The following is a 17,411-nucleotide window of genomic DNA, read 5'->3' as shown; positions in this document are numbered from 1 at the left end:
GAGCCCCAGCAGCTCCCTCCCATTCCAAGTTCCTTCTTCCGTGCCTGGGCAGCTTCTGAGGTGTTAAGAGGCTGTGTGTGGTGCATCCTTATCCTAGGTGTGGGAGCCTTTACTTGTCCTGGAATCCCAAGTCACACAGCTGGCACTTGGGATTTCAGGCACTTAGTGCCTGAATAGTCAGTAGAGAACAAAAGGACTTCTAGGACTTTTACAGAAAATGGTGTTGCATAAGGGTCCTTTTTTTCCACTTCATTTTCTAAAAAGAGCCTTCTGGTTTATGATAAAATTTATTTTATATTGGGGACCTGGGTTGGCACAGTTTGAGAAGAGAGTCATAATTTATTAGTATTGTCTGTTCTTCAGACCTTTGCCAATGAACTTGGTTAGAGGAGATATTCAGCTGACTAGGAATTGTCACTCTGAGATCCCAGACCTGGTGCTGAATAATTGCAGCAGGGGGAGATGGGCAGAACCAAGCTCCCTGATGGGAGGTTGGCATTGCTAAAAAGCTTCTAGTACTTTCAGTCCAGTCACTGGTTCTTGAGTATGCTTTGGAGAACAAGGTCTTTCATATGTGAAAAACGAAGAAAGGAGGGTTGTAAAACCAGAAAGAATGCTGGAGGGGGCTGGAGTGATAGCACAGTGGGTAGGGTGTTTGCTTTGTAGAGGCCGATGGGATTTGGGGTTCGATTCCCAGCATTCCATATGGTCCCTCGAGCACCGCCAGGGGTAATTTCTGAGTGCATGAGCCAGGAGTAATCCCTGTGCATCGCTGGGTGTGAACCAAAAAGAAAAAAAAGAAAAAAAGAAATAAGAATGCTGGAGGCTTGACTGGCAGAGAGCTGGGAATTTAGTTGTGGGGACACATTTGAGACTCTTTTGTAAGAGGAATGCACGTTTGCTTTATCTCTTAGATTAATCCACCGTAGCCATGAGGGGAGTGAGGAAAGGAGGAAGACAGGGTCTAAAAAGCCAAGTTAACTGTCATAGTTCAGCGCTGTAGGACACTCGCGGCAGGAGGGGGACTGGAGGATTAGGAGCACTAAGGGGGGTGTTTCCACAGGCGACCCCTCAATACCAGGAGGGAAGAGTGCAGGGCAGAGGGAAGAGTGGGGCCACTGCAAGTGTGAACTCTGGGAGGTTAGTTGGGGCAAACTTCCAAATTATGGGAGAGAAAACTCAAGGGGAGGAATATTTCACAGATTTGGAACGAGGAGAGGTGCTCAGGGTGAAGGAAAGAAAGGAGATGAATTTGCCCTTGAATACACTGACACAGAGGTACAGATGCTGCTTTCAGAAGCTTTTTTGTTCAAACTGATGTTGTAAATGTGACTCTGGATCTTAATAGGTGGGAGATTTTGATTTGAGATTCAAATGAAGGAGCTAGTGGAAGTATCAGGAAATGAAGATAGAGCAAAGAGAACCACCTGACTGCTGTACGAAGTGTAAATCGAGTCTTTCCATCTATCCTAGGTGGCACGGCTGGTCTTAGAGAGAAGAGGCCCCAGAACTGCACAGCAGTGTCCTTCGGCTAGTGACAGGATGGGAGATGAAGGCACTGCAGTTTCCTTGGCAACAGCCTTGCCTGACAGGCCCCCACACTGCATCTCAGCGACAGATGGTGAGAGGAGAAAGATTTGAGTGTTACTATTGTCATGTCATCCTGTGCTGTCTTTGCGTTGTTGGCTCAAGAAAAGGGAGAGCAGGAAGCCTTCTTCTCTCTGGCTTCTCAATAGAGAAGCCAGCAGTGGTACTCTTGATGCAGTCAACTCTCTGATGCAGTTGGAAGCCAATCTAATGGAATATGTTTCTGGAGGAACAAAAAGTATTGTTCTAAAAACGATTACCAGGCAAAATCCTGTTCTCGAGTTTTCTGAGGTTTTCTGATCAGCAGTGGGAATGGGTGTGTATGAGTATTATGGATGAAATTGGAGTGGAAGAGCCATACATTAATGTCCGAAGATCCACATTCTGAAGGACAAGACATTCATAACAGGATATCTGAGAAATGATGAGACAGGCTGAGATAGGAAAATGCTCAAAACATCAGAGCATAGTTATTAACATCAGTGCAAAAAGCAACTTGTGATCCCTTTACAATGGACATCATTGGATATCTTCTGATGGGTCAACCAGTCTGCACTTGCTTGGAACTTTGTTTCCTGCTAGGAAGATATTTTTTCTTCCATTATGTTATGATTTGGAACTTAGACATTTTCAATCTCTCTAGGGAGATTTTCCAGGCTTGTTGCTGAAGGTATTAGTAAGTTTGTTGCTAGAGTAGTCAGTGAGTGAAGAAGTAGGGCAGGGGGGAACACATGGGACTCAAAACTGTTTCCTCTTTCATAGCTCCTCCACCCACTCCCGTGAGAGTCTTTGAGAATCTCACACAGTGAGCTGAGAGTTAGATGACAACAGCGGTAAACTGGTCTCCCTAGAGTCTGGACCCCAGGTGCTTTGGATGTTCTCATTCTTGCTCCACAGCAGTGGAGAGAGACTGACCTGGTGGTGTATCATACCCCGAAGATGTTGAAGCACTTATGCTCTTGTAAACCCATGCTCCCTTTATAAAATAAATTAATTAAATGCCAAAAAGTGTTTACAAGTCAGTGTTCTGTGTCTTGTTGATTTGCGATGTGCTCGCTGAGTTAGTGAAGGCCAACTAAGGTGGCCCTTCGACCTCACTGGCTCAGACTAATTAGGTATTTGGCTCTGAGTCCATTCGTCCCAAAGGCAGTTCTCTTGCATCTTCTGTCACATAGCTAAACAAAATAGCAGGAAAACCATGTTCATAGAATTGGCCGCAGTTGTCTCCATGGTCTAATTATGCATAATTTTGTTTCAAGCATAATAAAAAGTGATTGAGCTTTAAAGGAGTAAAGGAGCCTTTGTGGTATAATTTTTACTAGATGCGCATGGTATAATGTGTTTATATGTATACTAATCTTTACATAAAACATTGTTTATTTTCTATAATTGTGCTATTCTTCTATATAGTGATCAATTATCACATGTAGCCAAATATTTGAACTGTTTAATACAAATTGGTGGTGTATATACTGGGGTTTGAAGACTTATTCATAAGAACAACATAAGTGAGCTTATTATTCGTTATATTGATTACATATATAAGGGCTGGAGCGATAGCATATTGGGTAGGGCGTTTGTCTTGCACACGGCCAACCCGGATTCGATTACTCTGCCCTTCTGGGAGAGCCCTGCAAGCTACCAAGAGTATTCCACCCATACGGCAAAGCCTGGCAAACTACCTGTGACGCATTTTATATGCTAAAAACAGTAACAACAAGTCTCACAATGGAGACGTTACTAGTGCCTGCTCAAGCAAATTGATGAACGGGAGGACTGCGCTACAGACAGTGCTACACATATAAATGATATCATTCTCGATATTGATTAAGAAAAAATATGTAAGTTAATTTGACCTACTTCCTCTTTTTATAAATAAACTACTTGAAGACTTTCAAATGATACATGTGATTTGCACTTGCAGTTCACTTACTTCTAGTGGATAGCGACAATCAATAAAATGTTTAATAGACTTTTTAAAAATTAAAATTAGCGAAATGAAATCTTTCTACATAAAACAGAAACAATTCCAGTCTTTGACTTTCTGCATTTTCAGGCTACTGATTTCACCTGGATTGTCCTGAAGGACTGATCTTATTCACATCCCATATTACAGGTCCTAAATTTGAAGTCAAACTAAAAAAGAATGCTTGTGGTTTGGGATTCAGCTTCGTGCAGATGGAGGGAGAGAGCTGTGGCCATCCCAAGAACTACCTTGTGAGAATTAAGAGGCTCTTCCCAGGGCAGCCAGCAGAGGAGAATGGGGCCATTGCAGCTGGGGACATCATCCTGGCTGTGAACGGAAGGCCCACAGAAGGCCTCGTCTTCCAGGTGAAAGATCAGGAGGGAGGCACCAGTGGGAGGAGTACTCTGGTTTTCAGAAATAAGAACTGGAGCCTGAATTTTGCTCACACAAAGAGAGCACGTTCTTCCTTTTAATTCTCTACCCCATTTCTTAAATATCTTACCTTGACTAAGCCTTGTTTTTCATTAGGATTGCAATGAAATTGAATAGACAAGTCTGGCTTCTGTACAAGCTGACAGTCTTTGAACACATTGGGGAGATAGATGTGAGGGTTGAAGGTGTCTATTTCTGCCCTTTCTCTACCAAATTACATTTTTATGCACATTTGTGCATTGGTTATCCATCATAAAAATTGCAGTTATAAAAAAGTGAAAAATGGACGCTTGTCAATATATACAAAAACATTGCATCTCAAGAAATTTTGTATGTATCAGTCAGGATCTGGGCAGAAAATTGGGTCATTTGAGAAGCATTAATAATCCAGCTTTCAGGGAGCTCAAGACACAATGGGATGGGGGGGGGAGTGTTATATCTCTCCAGATCCAAAGGGATAAAGGAAGGATCAAATACTCAACCATAGAAACTGAGAGAGCTGGGCAGAATGATCACTACCTTGTGGGACTTGGCTATGGAACTAGCTAAAGGATGGGAGGAGACATTAACCATCTTGCCTGGTGGTAAACAGAAAACAAATACCACCTCCCTCTCCTCCCTGTGTCTGGCTTGGGCCCAGTGGCAGACTGTAGCTTAGCTGTGAAGTCCAGTTTCCAGCCCACATCAAGGCACATGAGGTAGTGAGTGGCCCACGGTGTGGAGAGTGTCCATGGCAGTGTGTACTAGGGTGTGGGTGTCCCATCCAGTATCCAGCTTCTTATACAGCAACCATTTTCTCCAAACCTCTGCTGGGTCAGAAGGTCTAAGCATACTCAACTAGGGGAACTGCAAAGAACACCATGGAAATGAATTTTAAGAGAGTTAAAAAGGCCCTGTTGCCCTATGTGGTGTATGGGACCCAGGAAAGGGAGCACATCCTCTGGATGGCATTTTGACTAAAAGGGGATTAGGTAGCATCCAGCTCAGTAGTTCTTGGGGCTGTAACTCAGTGGTAGAACATTTGACTATAGATCAGTAGTTCTCAAGTATGGGCAATTCTGCCTTTCAAAGGACACTTGGGAAAGTCTAGAGCTGTTTAATTAAGATGACAACAAATGACAGGTCTACTGCGTCTAGTGAGTAGAGACCAAAAATGTTCTAAACCCTGCAATGCACAGGACAGATTTACAACAGAGAATTACAGTTTAACATGTCCATAGCGCCAAAGGCTGAGAAATTCTGGTCTCAATAGGAAACAGGAATGTTCAAGGTCACCTTAAACTCTGTGATCTGACTGATCATGTGTGTTTTAAAAAATGATTAACTTATACAAACAAACTTGAACACTTCATGGACAGTTTCCTTTAGGATAACTGAAAAGAGGGGAGGGGAGGGATATAAGGGAAAAATTTTATGGGATAAATAATAAAAATCAAGGGACAGATAAATAGAAAATATCTGATGGGCTATGCGAAAATCAACTGTGTTTGGGATGAAAATATGCAGATTTGGCTTGACACTGGGAATTAACTGACTGTTCTGATCAAATGGAACATGGATGGGGACAAGATTATCCACATTTTGGTTTGCTGTTGTGGCACCCTGGAGCAGGAGCACCACATTTACTGTACCATCTAGTGGGTCTAGAAGGTTATTTCAACAGAATTGAGGGACTTGGGATGGGAACTCAGACTATGGGGGCAGGAGGGAGCAGGTAGGTAGAGAGAGGGACATATAGGACAGGTAGGTAGATGAGAAAGGGGCAGATAAGGACAGGTCCTGGGTTCTGTGTTTGGGAACTGGTGAGTGAGAAAGGGACTCAGCAGGAGAAGGACCTGGCTACATTGTGGGGAGAGAGAGGGAGGGAGAGAGAGAGAATGAGAAAGAGGGAGGCAAGAGAGTGAGAGCAAGAAAGAGGGAGAGAAGGAGAGAGAGGGACAGAGGTATGGAAGGATGGAGAGAGAGGCAGAGTGTGAAGAAGAGGTGTGAGAAATGGGGAGAACAGAGGAGGAGTTCTCATAGCCATGGCAGTATGTAATCACAAATTCTGACTTCTCTTAGGAGGTGCTCCATTTATTGCGAGGGGCCTCACAGGAGGTCACACTTCTCCTTTGCCGACCCCCTCCAGGTGTCCTGCCTGAGATGGATCCGGAATGGCAGGTAAGACCTGGTGCTCTTTTCTCTCTCCACCCACCTCATGCTCAGTCATCCTTCTCCTGTCGGAGGGGGTGGGGGTGGGGGGGGGGTCCTGAGAAGTCTGATCCTGCCTTAAGCAGAGTGCAAAGCTACCTTTGTTCACTTTGGCAGGAAAATAGCTATCCCTCATACTTCAATTGATCTGTAACAAGTTCTGTATCTCCCAGGGCTTGAGTGTTTCTGAAGTGGTCACATGTTTAGATTTTGACTGTGGAACTCCTAGAGTCAGACTCTCTGGCAACCCAAATGTTCGGGAAGGGAAACCAAGAATAGATTCCATTCGGAAGAGAGAAGTGGATGTATGCTCAGGATGGATGTCTTCTCACCCTTCTAAAGCATGGATTAGACATATATAGCTCACTGCAAAGAAAGAAGGCATGCAGTCAGGAAAATTAAGAATTTTTAGGTCACACCCAGTAGTACTGAGGAGCTACACTTTACACCCAGTGGTTCTCTTGGGAACTGCGTAGGGGTCGAGCCCAGGCCTTCCACATGCAAAACATAGACTCAGCCCACTGAGCTACCTGACCAGTCCAGAAAAAATAAGATTTGGAATTGAACAATTTAAATTCTTCCCAGTAGAATGGTAAGCCAGAGACTTGGGAAACTTGATGTTAGGAGCATAAGGCAGTCTGGAGGCAGAAATTATTTTAAGATCTCAGTTTTTTCCTTTATTTTATTTTTGGAAAGGGTTTTTGGGTCATACCCAGTGGTGATCAGGGGCTATTCCTTGCTTTGTGCTTAGGAGTAACCCCTAGCAGTGCCTCGGGGATCATGCTGTGGAATCAAACTAGGGTCAGCTGCATGCAAGGCAAGTGCCTAACCCCTGCGTATCGCAAGGGCCCCTTGGTCCTTTTACTTTAAGATTCTCAACTAATTAAATGAAGCTCATTCACACTGTAGAGGGTAATCTGCTTTACTCAAACTCTACTAATTCTAACATTTAAAATAATTTCACAGAAATAATTTCACAGAAACAGCTTAATTAATATTCAACCAAATATCTGGGTTTGGAGGCATAGTCAAGATAGCCCATAAAATTGACCCTCATGGTGCCACCTGGTGGGTTTCTGGGACTGAGAATTTGGGAAGGATTCATATGTGGGAGGTTTTGTGGGTGAGTTCTTGAGAGGGGGTTGGAAAGTAGCACTGCAAAGAGGAAGCTGATGGGGTACAAGTGCTGGGCTTTACCTGCCCACAGGAAGCTCTGGAGCTGGGATGGCCCCTCAGGGCTGAGATGAATCAAGGCACGAGATTCTGTGCCTTTGCTTCTAACCTGCACAAAGGAGAGAGCCTACATCTCCATCCAGTGAGTGTGATTCAGAGAAGAATGAAGGGGTCAAGGATGAGCCATCAGCAGCCAGCACCTCTGGTAGGTGCTAAGGAGAGGTCTTGAGCCTGGAGGAGGATCTGCGTGGACACAAACAGATGCCCAACTTCTCCAGGTCTAGGGCCCAAAGAGATAGTACAGTGAGTGTTTGTCTTGTACATGGCCCATCTGGGTTCTATCTCTGGCATCCCATGGTCTCCAGAGCATTGCCAGAAGTGATTCCTGGGTACACAGCCAGAAGTTTCCCTTGAGCATTGCTAGGTGTAGCCCAAAAAAAACTCAAAAGAAAAAAAATATCCCAACTTTTCCAGACCTCCTGAGTCCTTACCTCTGAGACAGGGATAAAGGTAACCACTCGTCATCACCAACAGTCTATACTAATATGTCTTGGACCCACTGATGTGTGGACTCCCAGAGGTCATCTGACACTCTGGAGAGAAAAGAGTTCTGGAGAGATGATTCACAGGGCTGAGCACAAGCTTTGTATGCTGGAGGCCTGGCTTGATCCCCAGTACTGCATAATTCCTGAGTACTAATGTGACCCTCAGGCACAAAGTCAGGAGTAGCCTCTGAACACCACCAGGTGTTTCCCGCACATAAAAATAAGAAAAGAGCTTTGAAACAAAAATTGGAAAATTTGGGCCAGAGAGACAGTACAACAGTTAGAGTACTTGCCTTGCATGTGGTTGACCTGGGTTCAATCCCTGGCACCATATACATTTCCCTGAGCCCTGCCAGGGATGATTCCTGAATACAGAACCAGGAATAAGCCCTAAGCACCACTAGGCATGGCTCCAAAACAAAACAAAAAGAAAATCAGGAAGTTGCCACTTTGGAAAAGAAGGTGGGAGATTGTGTTAGGCAATGGATAGGATGCAAGAAGGCAGGACAGGGAACGAGAACAGAATGACAGGAAAAGGAGAATGTGGGTGGAGGGAGAGGAGTTTTTGGTGAAAGAGCAAGGGACCAAGTGACCTTAGGAGGCTGAAGGGCCTCTGGAGAGCTAGTGCTGGGGATAGGGGTAGGAAAGGCTGAAATGAGGCTTGGAAGGCCTCCTGAGGAATACGAGAAAAAATAAAAGCACTTTTACTACTTTTCTATTAAAAATATTATTCATTTCAAATTTAAGTTCTGTAACGTACATTGTCTACCGATAGAGTCTTATTTATAATAATTAAATAAAAAAGGAAAATTTGGGGGTGATTATCCCTCTCATTGTGGGCTGTGGGCAGTCAGAAAGGTGAGGTGAGTGCTGAGGTAAGTGGAAGAATTTCTCTGTCACAGGTGAGGGGTAAAGCAAGAACAGAGCCTCACTTCCCTCATTAGTCCACATGCTTTACTGAATCAGAGAGGTTGGCCTACGAGGGCAGTGGCAAGTGACAATTTTTAGGAGAAGATAAAATTTTGATGCTTACATATATACAGCAATGATGCTTACATATATACAGCAATATTCAACAGACGCAATGAGGGACCCAGGTGGAGGTTAAAATTAGCACAAGAGAGATTCCAAAGAGCAAGATATTTATTCATATAGTTAAAAAATGACTCACAGCAATAATACAGCTAAAATAAGATAACCCAGAATTCTGCTGTGCAGTGTCAATGCATCAAATGCCTTCCCTCACCCCCAAGCAGAACTGAAATGGACGTATAGGTTTGTGAGAAGCTGAAGAAAGTCAACTTGATGTTGGAGTCATCTTGCAGAAGACATCCTGGAAAGGGCATTGTATTAGGCAGGACGAGGGAACAGTGGAAAGGGCTGTTGTGGATGACGACAGAAGACAAACAAACTGAACATTTTTCTTACTGGAAAGTCCTTGCTTCCTCCATTTTCATGTTTTCAAAATATTTGCTATTGAAAAATAAACAATGCTCACGTTTATCAAGAGAATCTGATGTCCCTGAGCTAAGGGGCTTAGAGAGATTTAAGTGTCTTGTCCCAGGGCAATCTGAGAGACTGGCCTCAGAGATGCTACTCAGACCTCTTAACTACTCCTTTCTCTAAGCACATGAAGAAAATTATTTTGTAAAAGGATACTTTTAAAATTTTGCTCAGTATACACCATGGACCTAGTAGTCATGACCATTTTCTTTTTAATAGACACCTGTGTTCTCAGCAAACCAAGAATTCTTCAGGGCAGCATGTACCGACTCAGAACATAGCCCCAGCCTGGATCAAGAGGACTCCCAGAGGAATAGTGTCTCCCCAGATGCAGAGGAGGGCCTGGGTCTCAGTTCAGAGTCTTTCCAAGGGGCCACCAGGGAGGTACAATGTGACCAAGACCTACACAGTCCCTGGGCTGCCTCCCTGATGCATTTTCAGGATCCCCACCCGCATTTATGCAAACGTCAGCAAGAAATGGATGCAATAGCACTGGCTACCTCTTTGGAGAAGGACATGAGGCAAAACTGCTATTCAGTTTGTGATGTCAGGAGACTTGAGAGGTAAGAATCACATTTACAGACACTTTGTGAATTATATGCATCACATTAGTAGAAATTACACTGAAGAGATTCATGACTCTGCTCAGTTACTTACTGTTTTGATGGGCATCAAAGCCCTTTCGGAAAGTACTTATATGTAACTATGTTGTGTGGACACTTGTTAGGGACAGAGGAAGGGGTGCAAACACTAAAGGAGGGTAGGAGGGTAAGATATTGCTCTTAGGTATATGAAAACGAGATGCATGGATCCAAAGCAGGCAAGTAGCTAGGAACAATAATTGGGTCTGATACCACATAAATTCACTGAGATTAAGTGCTTTCATTTGCTGTTCATCCATGAAGACTGATAACAATAGATATATTAGGATTGGAAAGTGGCATAAAGTATGAAGGAGTGGGAAATTCCTTCTTACAGTTGAGTTCAGGACAGTGAATGATACACTAGATCAAGTGATAAAGGAAATAACCTACAGATATTGATCCAAGGACTATTAGTATGATCTTGTGGGAAGAATAAGAGAAATTGAATTTCCCTATAGGTCTAGTATAGCTCTTTTGGTTTTTTAAAGGCTTTACCATTAGATAGTTAGATAGATATAAGATAGAAATCCTAAGAGCTGGGTTCTAATAGATTTTAAAGTGACTCTGGATTTAAGTGTAAGCTTGAGGTTTGAGTACACTTACCGTGTACTTTTATTTATTTATTTGTTTTTATATTTGGGCCACAACCATAGTACTCATTGCTAAGTGCGTGTGTGGTGGGTATTGGATCCACTCCTAACTCCAGCCTGGGGGAGTTAACACAGTTAACTCCAGTTCCTGTATTTGGTAGACCATGAAGTGGTGGGGATCAAACTCAGGGCTCTCAAGGATTATTAGTATGTACTTGTGGGAAGAATAAGAGAAATTGAACAAAGCATATGCTTTAGCCCTTAAGCCACCTCCTTAGGCTTACCATGTGCTTTCAAAAACAAAAAAAAATCTAGGGGCTGGAATGATAGCACGGGTAGGGCGTTTGTCTTGTACGTGGCCAACCAGGGTTCGATACCCAGCATCCTATATGGTCCCCCAAGTACTGCCAGGAGTAATTTCTGAGTGTCAGGAGTAACCCCTGTGCATCACCAGGTGTGACTCAAAAAGAAAAAAAAAGTTTAATTTAGTCATGGTTATGCATCACAGGTCTTTCTGCTAATTATTAACATAGGTAATCTTTATTTTAGTTATGGGCTCATAGAAATCTCAAGATTGTTCAATATGAAAGGATCTGTTACAAGGTTTCACTGCTCAAATCAGTTCTGTGAGATACCAGACAGAGGGGGCCTGCATTGCTTCAATCTCTCTAGGGATGTAGAGCTTGTTACTTCTTGAGGAGGTCATCATCATGTATTGTTGATCAGAAAGTGCCTCCTAGCAGATGAAATCTGTCTGCTGTTATCATCTGCTAAGTTCTGATATTTATTTTCTTTTTGTCATGTTTTTAAAGAAACATCACATTATTTTAATTTTATAAGTAAAATTAAACTTGGCGTGGTATTCCTACTTGCAATGGTATAACAGATGTCCCAAGCCTGCCATCTTTAGAGACGACTTATCTAGAACATCTTAGTCGAGTTCTGTTCTTTGCGGCTGCTGCCCTGTGTTTCTTTTTCTGACCTTTGTGGCTCACAGAGTCACAGTTAGGCATCTTTACTGCTGCTTCTCTGCATAGACTCCCTCCATAGCGACATTCCACCCCCAACCCGCCTTATACTTGCTTTCCTGTGGTCCTGGGGATGACAATGTTTTGCTTTCTCATGTTTCATAGCTTCTTTCTGGAGAGAGGGGCAACACCTGGGTTTATTCCTGGATCTGCACTTGGGTATCACTCCTGGCAGTGCTCAGGGGACTATATGACTTGCAAGGATAGAACCTGGGTCAGCCGTGTGCAAGGAAAGCACCTTATCTGCTGTACTCTCTGTCCACCCACATCATAGCTTCATTTTAATAATATTTTTCCCTCTCCTTCTCAAATACTTCTCATTATCTCTGAGAGAAGGACTCAAACTATGTTTTCTCTTTCACTAGAGCATAGTTTGCCTGTTGTGTACACATGGCAGTGACTATCTCCAAACAGGAAGGAAAACATGGCCCATGTTCAATAATCACAGAATGTATTTCTCCACTTCCACCCATTTGACCCCAGCTCCTGGGTAGACAGAGAATTAGGATTTCAAAATGGAATTGTGACTCTTTTCCCCTTACAGGAATCTGCAGCTCAATTCTGAAGTAGTTATCTCATGCAACTGTCTCTGTTTCTGGCATTTATGAGTCAAGTAATTTTTCTTCAGTTTAAAACCCAAGGAGTATGTTTTTTAATTATACATCCTTGTATTCAACTTTAACATTTACTAAGATGCCTTGAGAGTTGATACGCTTGAGTTTGAGATGTCTCAAGTGTAAATACAGACCATGATGATTCCCTAGGGAACTGTGATAGGCAAAAGAAATAGAATAATCACAATGCTATCTCAGTGCCTTGCACGCAGAAGAAACACAGCATAAGTTTGTTTTCTCTCCCTTTTCTGAGCCAAAGAATAGGTCTCACAATTGAATTTCCCAGAAAATTGCCAGGGTTTACCATATACCAGTTGGCTACTTCCTACAGCTAATGGCTGCCTGCATCTTGGCAAACACAGAGCTCATAGTGATGAACTTCTTTTTATCACACTGTATAAATGCAAACTCTATATTCAGAAGTAGATTTCTTTTATAAAACATGCTGTAATAAAGCAGTACAGCACATATTCATGGACGGATGTTGGATTTGAGTGCCTGATTGAGGGAGGACTTGGGACTTGGCTGTCTGATGCAAGGCAACTTTCTAAACTTACAGCATAAGGCAAAAGTAACATTCAAAAACATTACCCTGAACATCATATTGCCTATGTTTTTCATTTTTGTGGTGCTGGGGATTAAGTCTAGAGTATCATACATGAAAGGCGTCTGTGCTACTGATGAATAGTGGCCCTGACTTCTCTTGAACATCACTTTAGAAACTGTGATATTGTTTGATCCACTGCTGTGAAAGTAGATCATTATTTTCTTTTGTTGAGCATTAGATGAAGTACGGTAGCTTAAATTTAAAATTCATATTCTCCATTTGTGGGTGAGATTATCTTCAAAATTCATACATTTAAATACATAGGAATAAAGGGATGGTAGATTCAAATTCCCAACTATTTCCCTTCAGGGTTGAACCATTGAATTAAAAGTTAGTCACTGTGGAAAGTTGAAGTTTATCCCTTTTCATCCTGCCAAGCACATAAAGTTCAATTTATACAATTAATTTCAAGTATCATTTAGTATATGTAATGATACATGCTTTAAAGGCCATTAAAAATGCAAAATGAACAGTCCTTGGAATGAACCTTCACTTATAATATATCTTCAAGGGCTCACTGCTCCTGAAATAACAAGGAAAATTAGATGGTTAAAAGCTAACATAACTGCAGCTGCCAAGCCAATGCTGACATCAGAGCACCTGGCTGAGGAATGAGGTTGGTCAGATGCATGGACACAGAAAACCCTGGTTTAACCTCTCTGGAGTTGGAGTTTAATTGAAACAGAGTTCTGGCCAGAACAGGACTTTGGACAGGAAGCGGCCTGGAACTCCCTGTCTTCTTTCTGAACATTTGTAGGCTTTCGGGGGACACCACCCCAGCCCATAAGCACATAGCCAAGGACAACTCTCTAACAATTCTTACACATTGACCTCCAGCTCAGGGTTTTTACCTGAGAATCAAACCCAACACTTCCCTGGATGTCTCTGCTTGATGTTTTAGACACATTGAAAATTCAGCCTGCCAAAGGCTAAACTCAGAGCTGACAGAAGCAGAGGCAATTATACCTCTTGGCATGTTTAGGTCTGAAGTGCTATTTACTCTTTTGACTTGTCTTCTTGAAAGGTGGGCATGCATGTGGCAGATCCCTAAGGACAGCTGTGCAGGGAAGACTGGCCTGGTCTTTTCTACTCTAGGGCAAAACCCTGTAGCATGCAGAGGCTACACAATCATTTAAATAATCTCAGGGCTGATTTGGGATTTCTTTCATCAAAAATAACTGCTGAGGAGTTGCAGGATTGGGGGAGGGGTATGTTTCTGTGTCCTGCCAGCTTGTACGGGGGAGGTGGGCTGGGCTGTGAGCCTACGTGGGTCTCCAGATTCTTTTCTAAGTGCCATCTGTCTGGAAAGGCTTCTTTTTTCAGACAGTTTAGTAGGGAGGGAATCAGTGTAAGGAGCAACTGAGGTCATTAACTATTAGAGGTGAGCAGAGAGCTCTGAGCCCCCATCCCATAAGGCTTTGGGTGGGAGTTAGTTTCTCGGGCCCAGATGCCCTGAATTGTCCTGGAGGCATGTCCTTTGGCATGTGTGTCCACCTGCCAAAACATCTGGCCTGGTTCATAGGAAAAGGCACCATACTTGTCAAAGGCTTCAAATCTCCAAGTTTTGCCCCATTCATGAAACCGTCTCTACCGAGAGACTTAGAGGAAAAAGCAACTCTTCTTTTTCTGTTCAGAATCACACTCCAGGTCAGAGATCTAAGGGCAGCTTGTCTTGAGGGATATAAGATAGAGCTTCACCTCTTTTCCCTCATCTCTCATGCTGATGGGTCTCTCTGGGACTCTCTGGGTTGGGTCAGTAACTTGAACCCTTGACCAAAGCTTGACAACAATAATTGATGGGAAAGGTTGGAAGAATATGAAGATGAGAGGTGGGCAGAGCTGTTGGCCCCCTGTCCCTCCTCTGGAAAGAGGGTGGGAGTGGGCTGCTACTAGTTGTTGCTGGAGAGGGGCACTGGGGGCAGAGAGTGGCTGGGGCAACAGACTCAGTTTCTTTTTTGGATAAATCTTCCAAGGGGATCCCTCTTCCCCTTATTTTTATAGGAAAGCTTGGATTTTCTACAAAATCCTTGCTTAAGTGTTTTAAATTCGGAAACTGACTTTCCCGTGAAATCGTTAGCAATTGTAAAACACTCTTTAATGTTTCTCGTTATTCCTTGAAATGAAAAGTCTCTTATTTATGGACACTAGTGTGAGCATATTTGCACAAAATGCATATTCACTTCTACCTCGTGGCTCTCGAGTGCAGAAATAATGCCTCTTTGAGAGGCAAAAATTAGAACAGATCCGTGAACTTTCCTGGGGTAAAGTACCAACTCAAGGGGTGTTTGGAGTCTTGGAGTCATTTCCAGGGAACGAGGCATGGAGGTCTAGGAAGCAGTGTTGGGTAGGAACATGTAACAAAGCCAATCCACTGATTGGGGTGGGAGAAGTTTGATTAAGAAAAACGCATCTTTGATAAAAAAAAAATTCTAAATCTGTGATTTTCCCTTAGATTTTCCTACTCATCCCCTCTAACCAGACTTCCAAGAAATATTCTCTGAGCATCTTCTCTGCATGTTGAAACCTGTCATAGACTGTTTTCTGCGGTAGACTGCTCGTTCTAATCACCACGCAGGAGGCCAACTCAGCTCCGGGAGTTATTCTTTCACCATTGTGTCCGCAGCTTCTCAGTCAGACAATGAGCTTCACCTTTTGTCTGCTTCCTGCATTGCCTGTGGCGTAAATGTCATTCTTACTGGCTGCTTCTCCAAATAGATACCTTTCAATGCCCAGGAAAGGATGGATTTGAAGGTCACCAGTCTGAGTCATCTCAATTTCCTTCTTTGGGCTGTCTAATTCCTCTATTCTACAACAAATCATAACTGCAGTAGAAATAATAAGCACTTCCCTTTTACTACTTATCCTGTACCAGGAGCCAAAGATGATTATTTCAGAGTTATAAAATTTAAGCAGCTGAACAATCTGTTTCTTGACCTTCCCATTTTTTAGATGAGAAAATTGAGGCTCCAGAGAAGTTAATAAACCTGCCTGAGTTTTGATTATCTCTGCTTCTCAGCTGTAGTTGGTGTTAGTACTGCTTTGAATGCTGAGCCTTTGAATGCAAGTCTCTCATGGTCTCCTGGACTTGGGAAATAATATGTGCTGCCTTTATCATAGCATTGACTATCTGCAGTGTGTTCTCTATTTCCTGTTCAATTTTCTAACTAAATCTGGATATCTTGGGGAAGCAGAGAGAGCTCATTGAACTGGAGCACATGCGTTGTATGCAGGAAACCTGGGTTCAGTCTTTGAAAATGCATGGTCCCCTGAACACTACTGAGCATGACTGGATGTGGCCCCAACATCTCCCTGCAAAAACCAAAAGATTAAAATAAACAACCTACAAAAATCGAGCCCAGAATAGCATCTATGCCTTCATAGTCCTTTCTATGCCTTGTAATGCCTTCAAGGCAGCCTATATCTGGAATATCTGAACCCTGGGTGGTTCTCCTGAGCTCTGACTTGGTGAGTATCCTGAAGGGCACAGCAAGGTGAGGAGAGGAATTTATCATCAATACAGAAGACACACAGTTTTCTGTTTTCTAGTCTTGAACTGCACCAGGAAGATGAGGAAGATTACGTGTGTCATCCATCTGAAGCCCCTGTTTCCACTGTGTTGGATGAAATGTACCTTACCATCTACTCTGCATCTGAAGGCCAGCTGCCCTGTGGTGAATGTTTGGAGGCAGATTCGGAGACCATTCCCTTACCACAGTTCTGTTCGTGGGGTGCTCTCTCAGAATCTTTGCCTCGGGAGGAGTTCTATGATAATGAGAGTGAATGGGAAGACCTGGAGGAGGCTCTGGACCCAGATGAGGGTGTTCTCAGGTGAGTGTTGTTCTGCTGGGTGGAGAGACGCTGCTCAGCTCAGCTCTTTTAGGAGGTTCTGCCTAAGGATGATGGTCCTTAGTCTTCCCCATATTCCTCTAGGGTGGTGGGGTTGGTCAGACTATGGTGTTCCATGTTCCTTGACAGCAGCACTTCAGATTGGGGCTATTGTTCTGTTGACTTTACAGATGACACATTTGGTATTTCTCAGAGCTCTACTGCAAGAAATAACCAAAAGCAGAATGGAAACTCAGGTCTCCCCCTCCATTAAGGATGTGCCTTTTCTTCTTTTACCTCCAGCTGGGAGCATCTTCTCATCTCAGGCCTTTCTTCTGGTGGATTGTTTATGTAGTGCTGGTTCTTGTGCTTTCCTGCCAAAGCACAAACTTATTTAAAAGAATTTTGGTGTCCTGAAACATGGTTCTTCTTGTTGAATCCTTTCACCCTCAAGAGAATCAAGCTGTTAATACAGGCACCACCAGAAGTTGGAACTGGCTTATCAGACTGGGTCAGGCCAGACAAAGACACAGGAAGAGTGTCCAAAAATTGTCAAACTGGCATCCAAGTGGGGGGGTAACTCTTAGTGGTTCAATAAAATGCCCAATGATTTATTTAAGTGACTACAACAGAGGTAATTCTAGTATGAAAAAACATGCTGAATGTTCAAGAAACTTTCATCTAACCACATTTTCATGATGCATGGG

General features: G+C 43.2%; 1 protein-coding gene across 1 annotated transcript in view; it reads left to right on the top strand.

The window, feature by feature from the left end:
* Nucleotides 1-15,872, top strand: part of FRMPD2 (FERM and PDZ domain containing 2) — a 106,066-nt gene extending 90,194 nt beyond the window's left edge. The window contains exons 28-32 of the mRNA XM_056130435.1: nucleotides 1,474-1,621; nucleotides 3,704-3,918; nucleotides 6,047-6,145; nucleotides 9,616-9,959; nucleotides 15,332-15,872. Coding sequence (XP_055986410.1) covers nucleotides 1,474-1,621; nucleotides 3,704-3,918; nucleotides 6,047-6,145; nucleotides 9,616-9,959; nucleotides 15,332-15,380 — 855 coding nt within the window. The 3' untranslated portion in view covers nucleotides 15,381-15,872. The remainder of the gene's footprint in view (nucleotides 1-1,473; nucleotides 1,622-3,703; nucleotides 3,919-6,046; nucleotides 6,146-9,615; nucleotides 9,960-15,331) is intronic.
* The last annotated feature ends 1,539 nt before the right edge of the window (nucleotides 15,873-17,411 follow it).

This window comes from Sorex fumeus, unplaced genomic scaffold, assembly GCF_029834395.1.
Source record: "Sorex fumeus unplaced genomic scaffold, SorFum_2.1 ptg000078l, whole genome shotgun sequence".
Classification (NCBI taxonomy): Eukaryota; Metazoa; Chordata; class Mammalia; order Eulipotyphla; family Soricidae; genus Sorex; species Sorex fumeus.
Note: the sequence above shows the minus strand (reverse complement) of the source record. Positions and strands in the feature narration are given on the sequence as shown.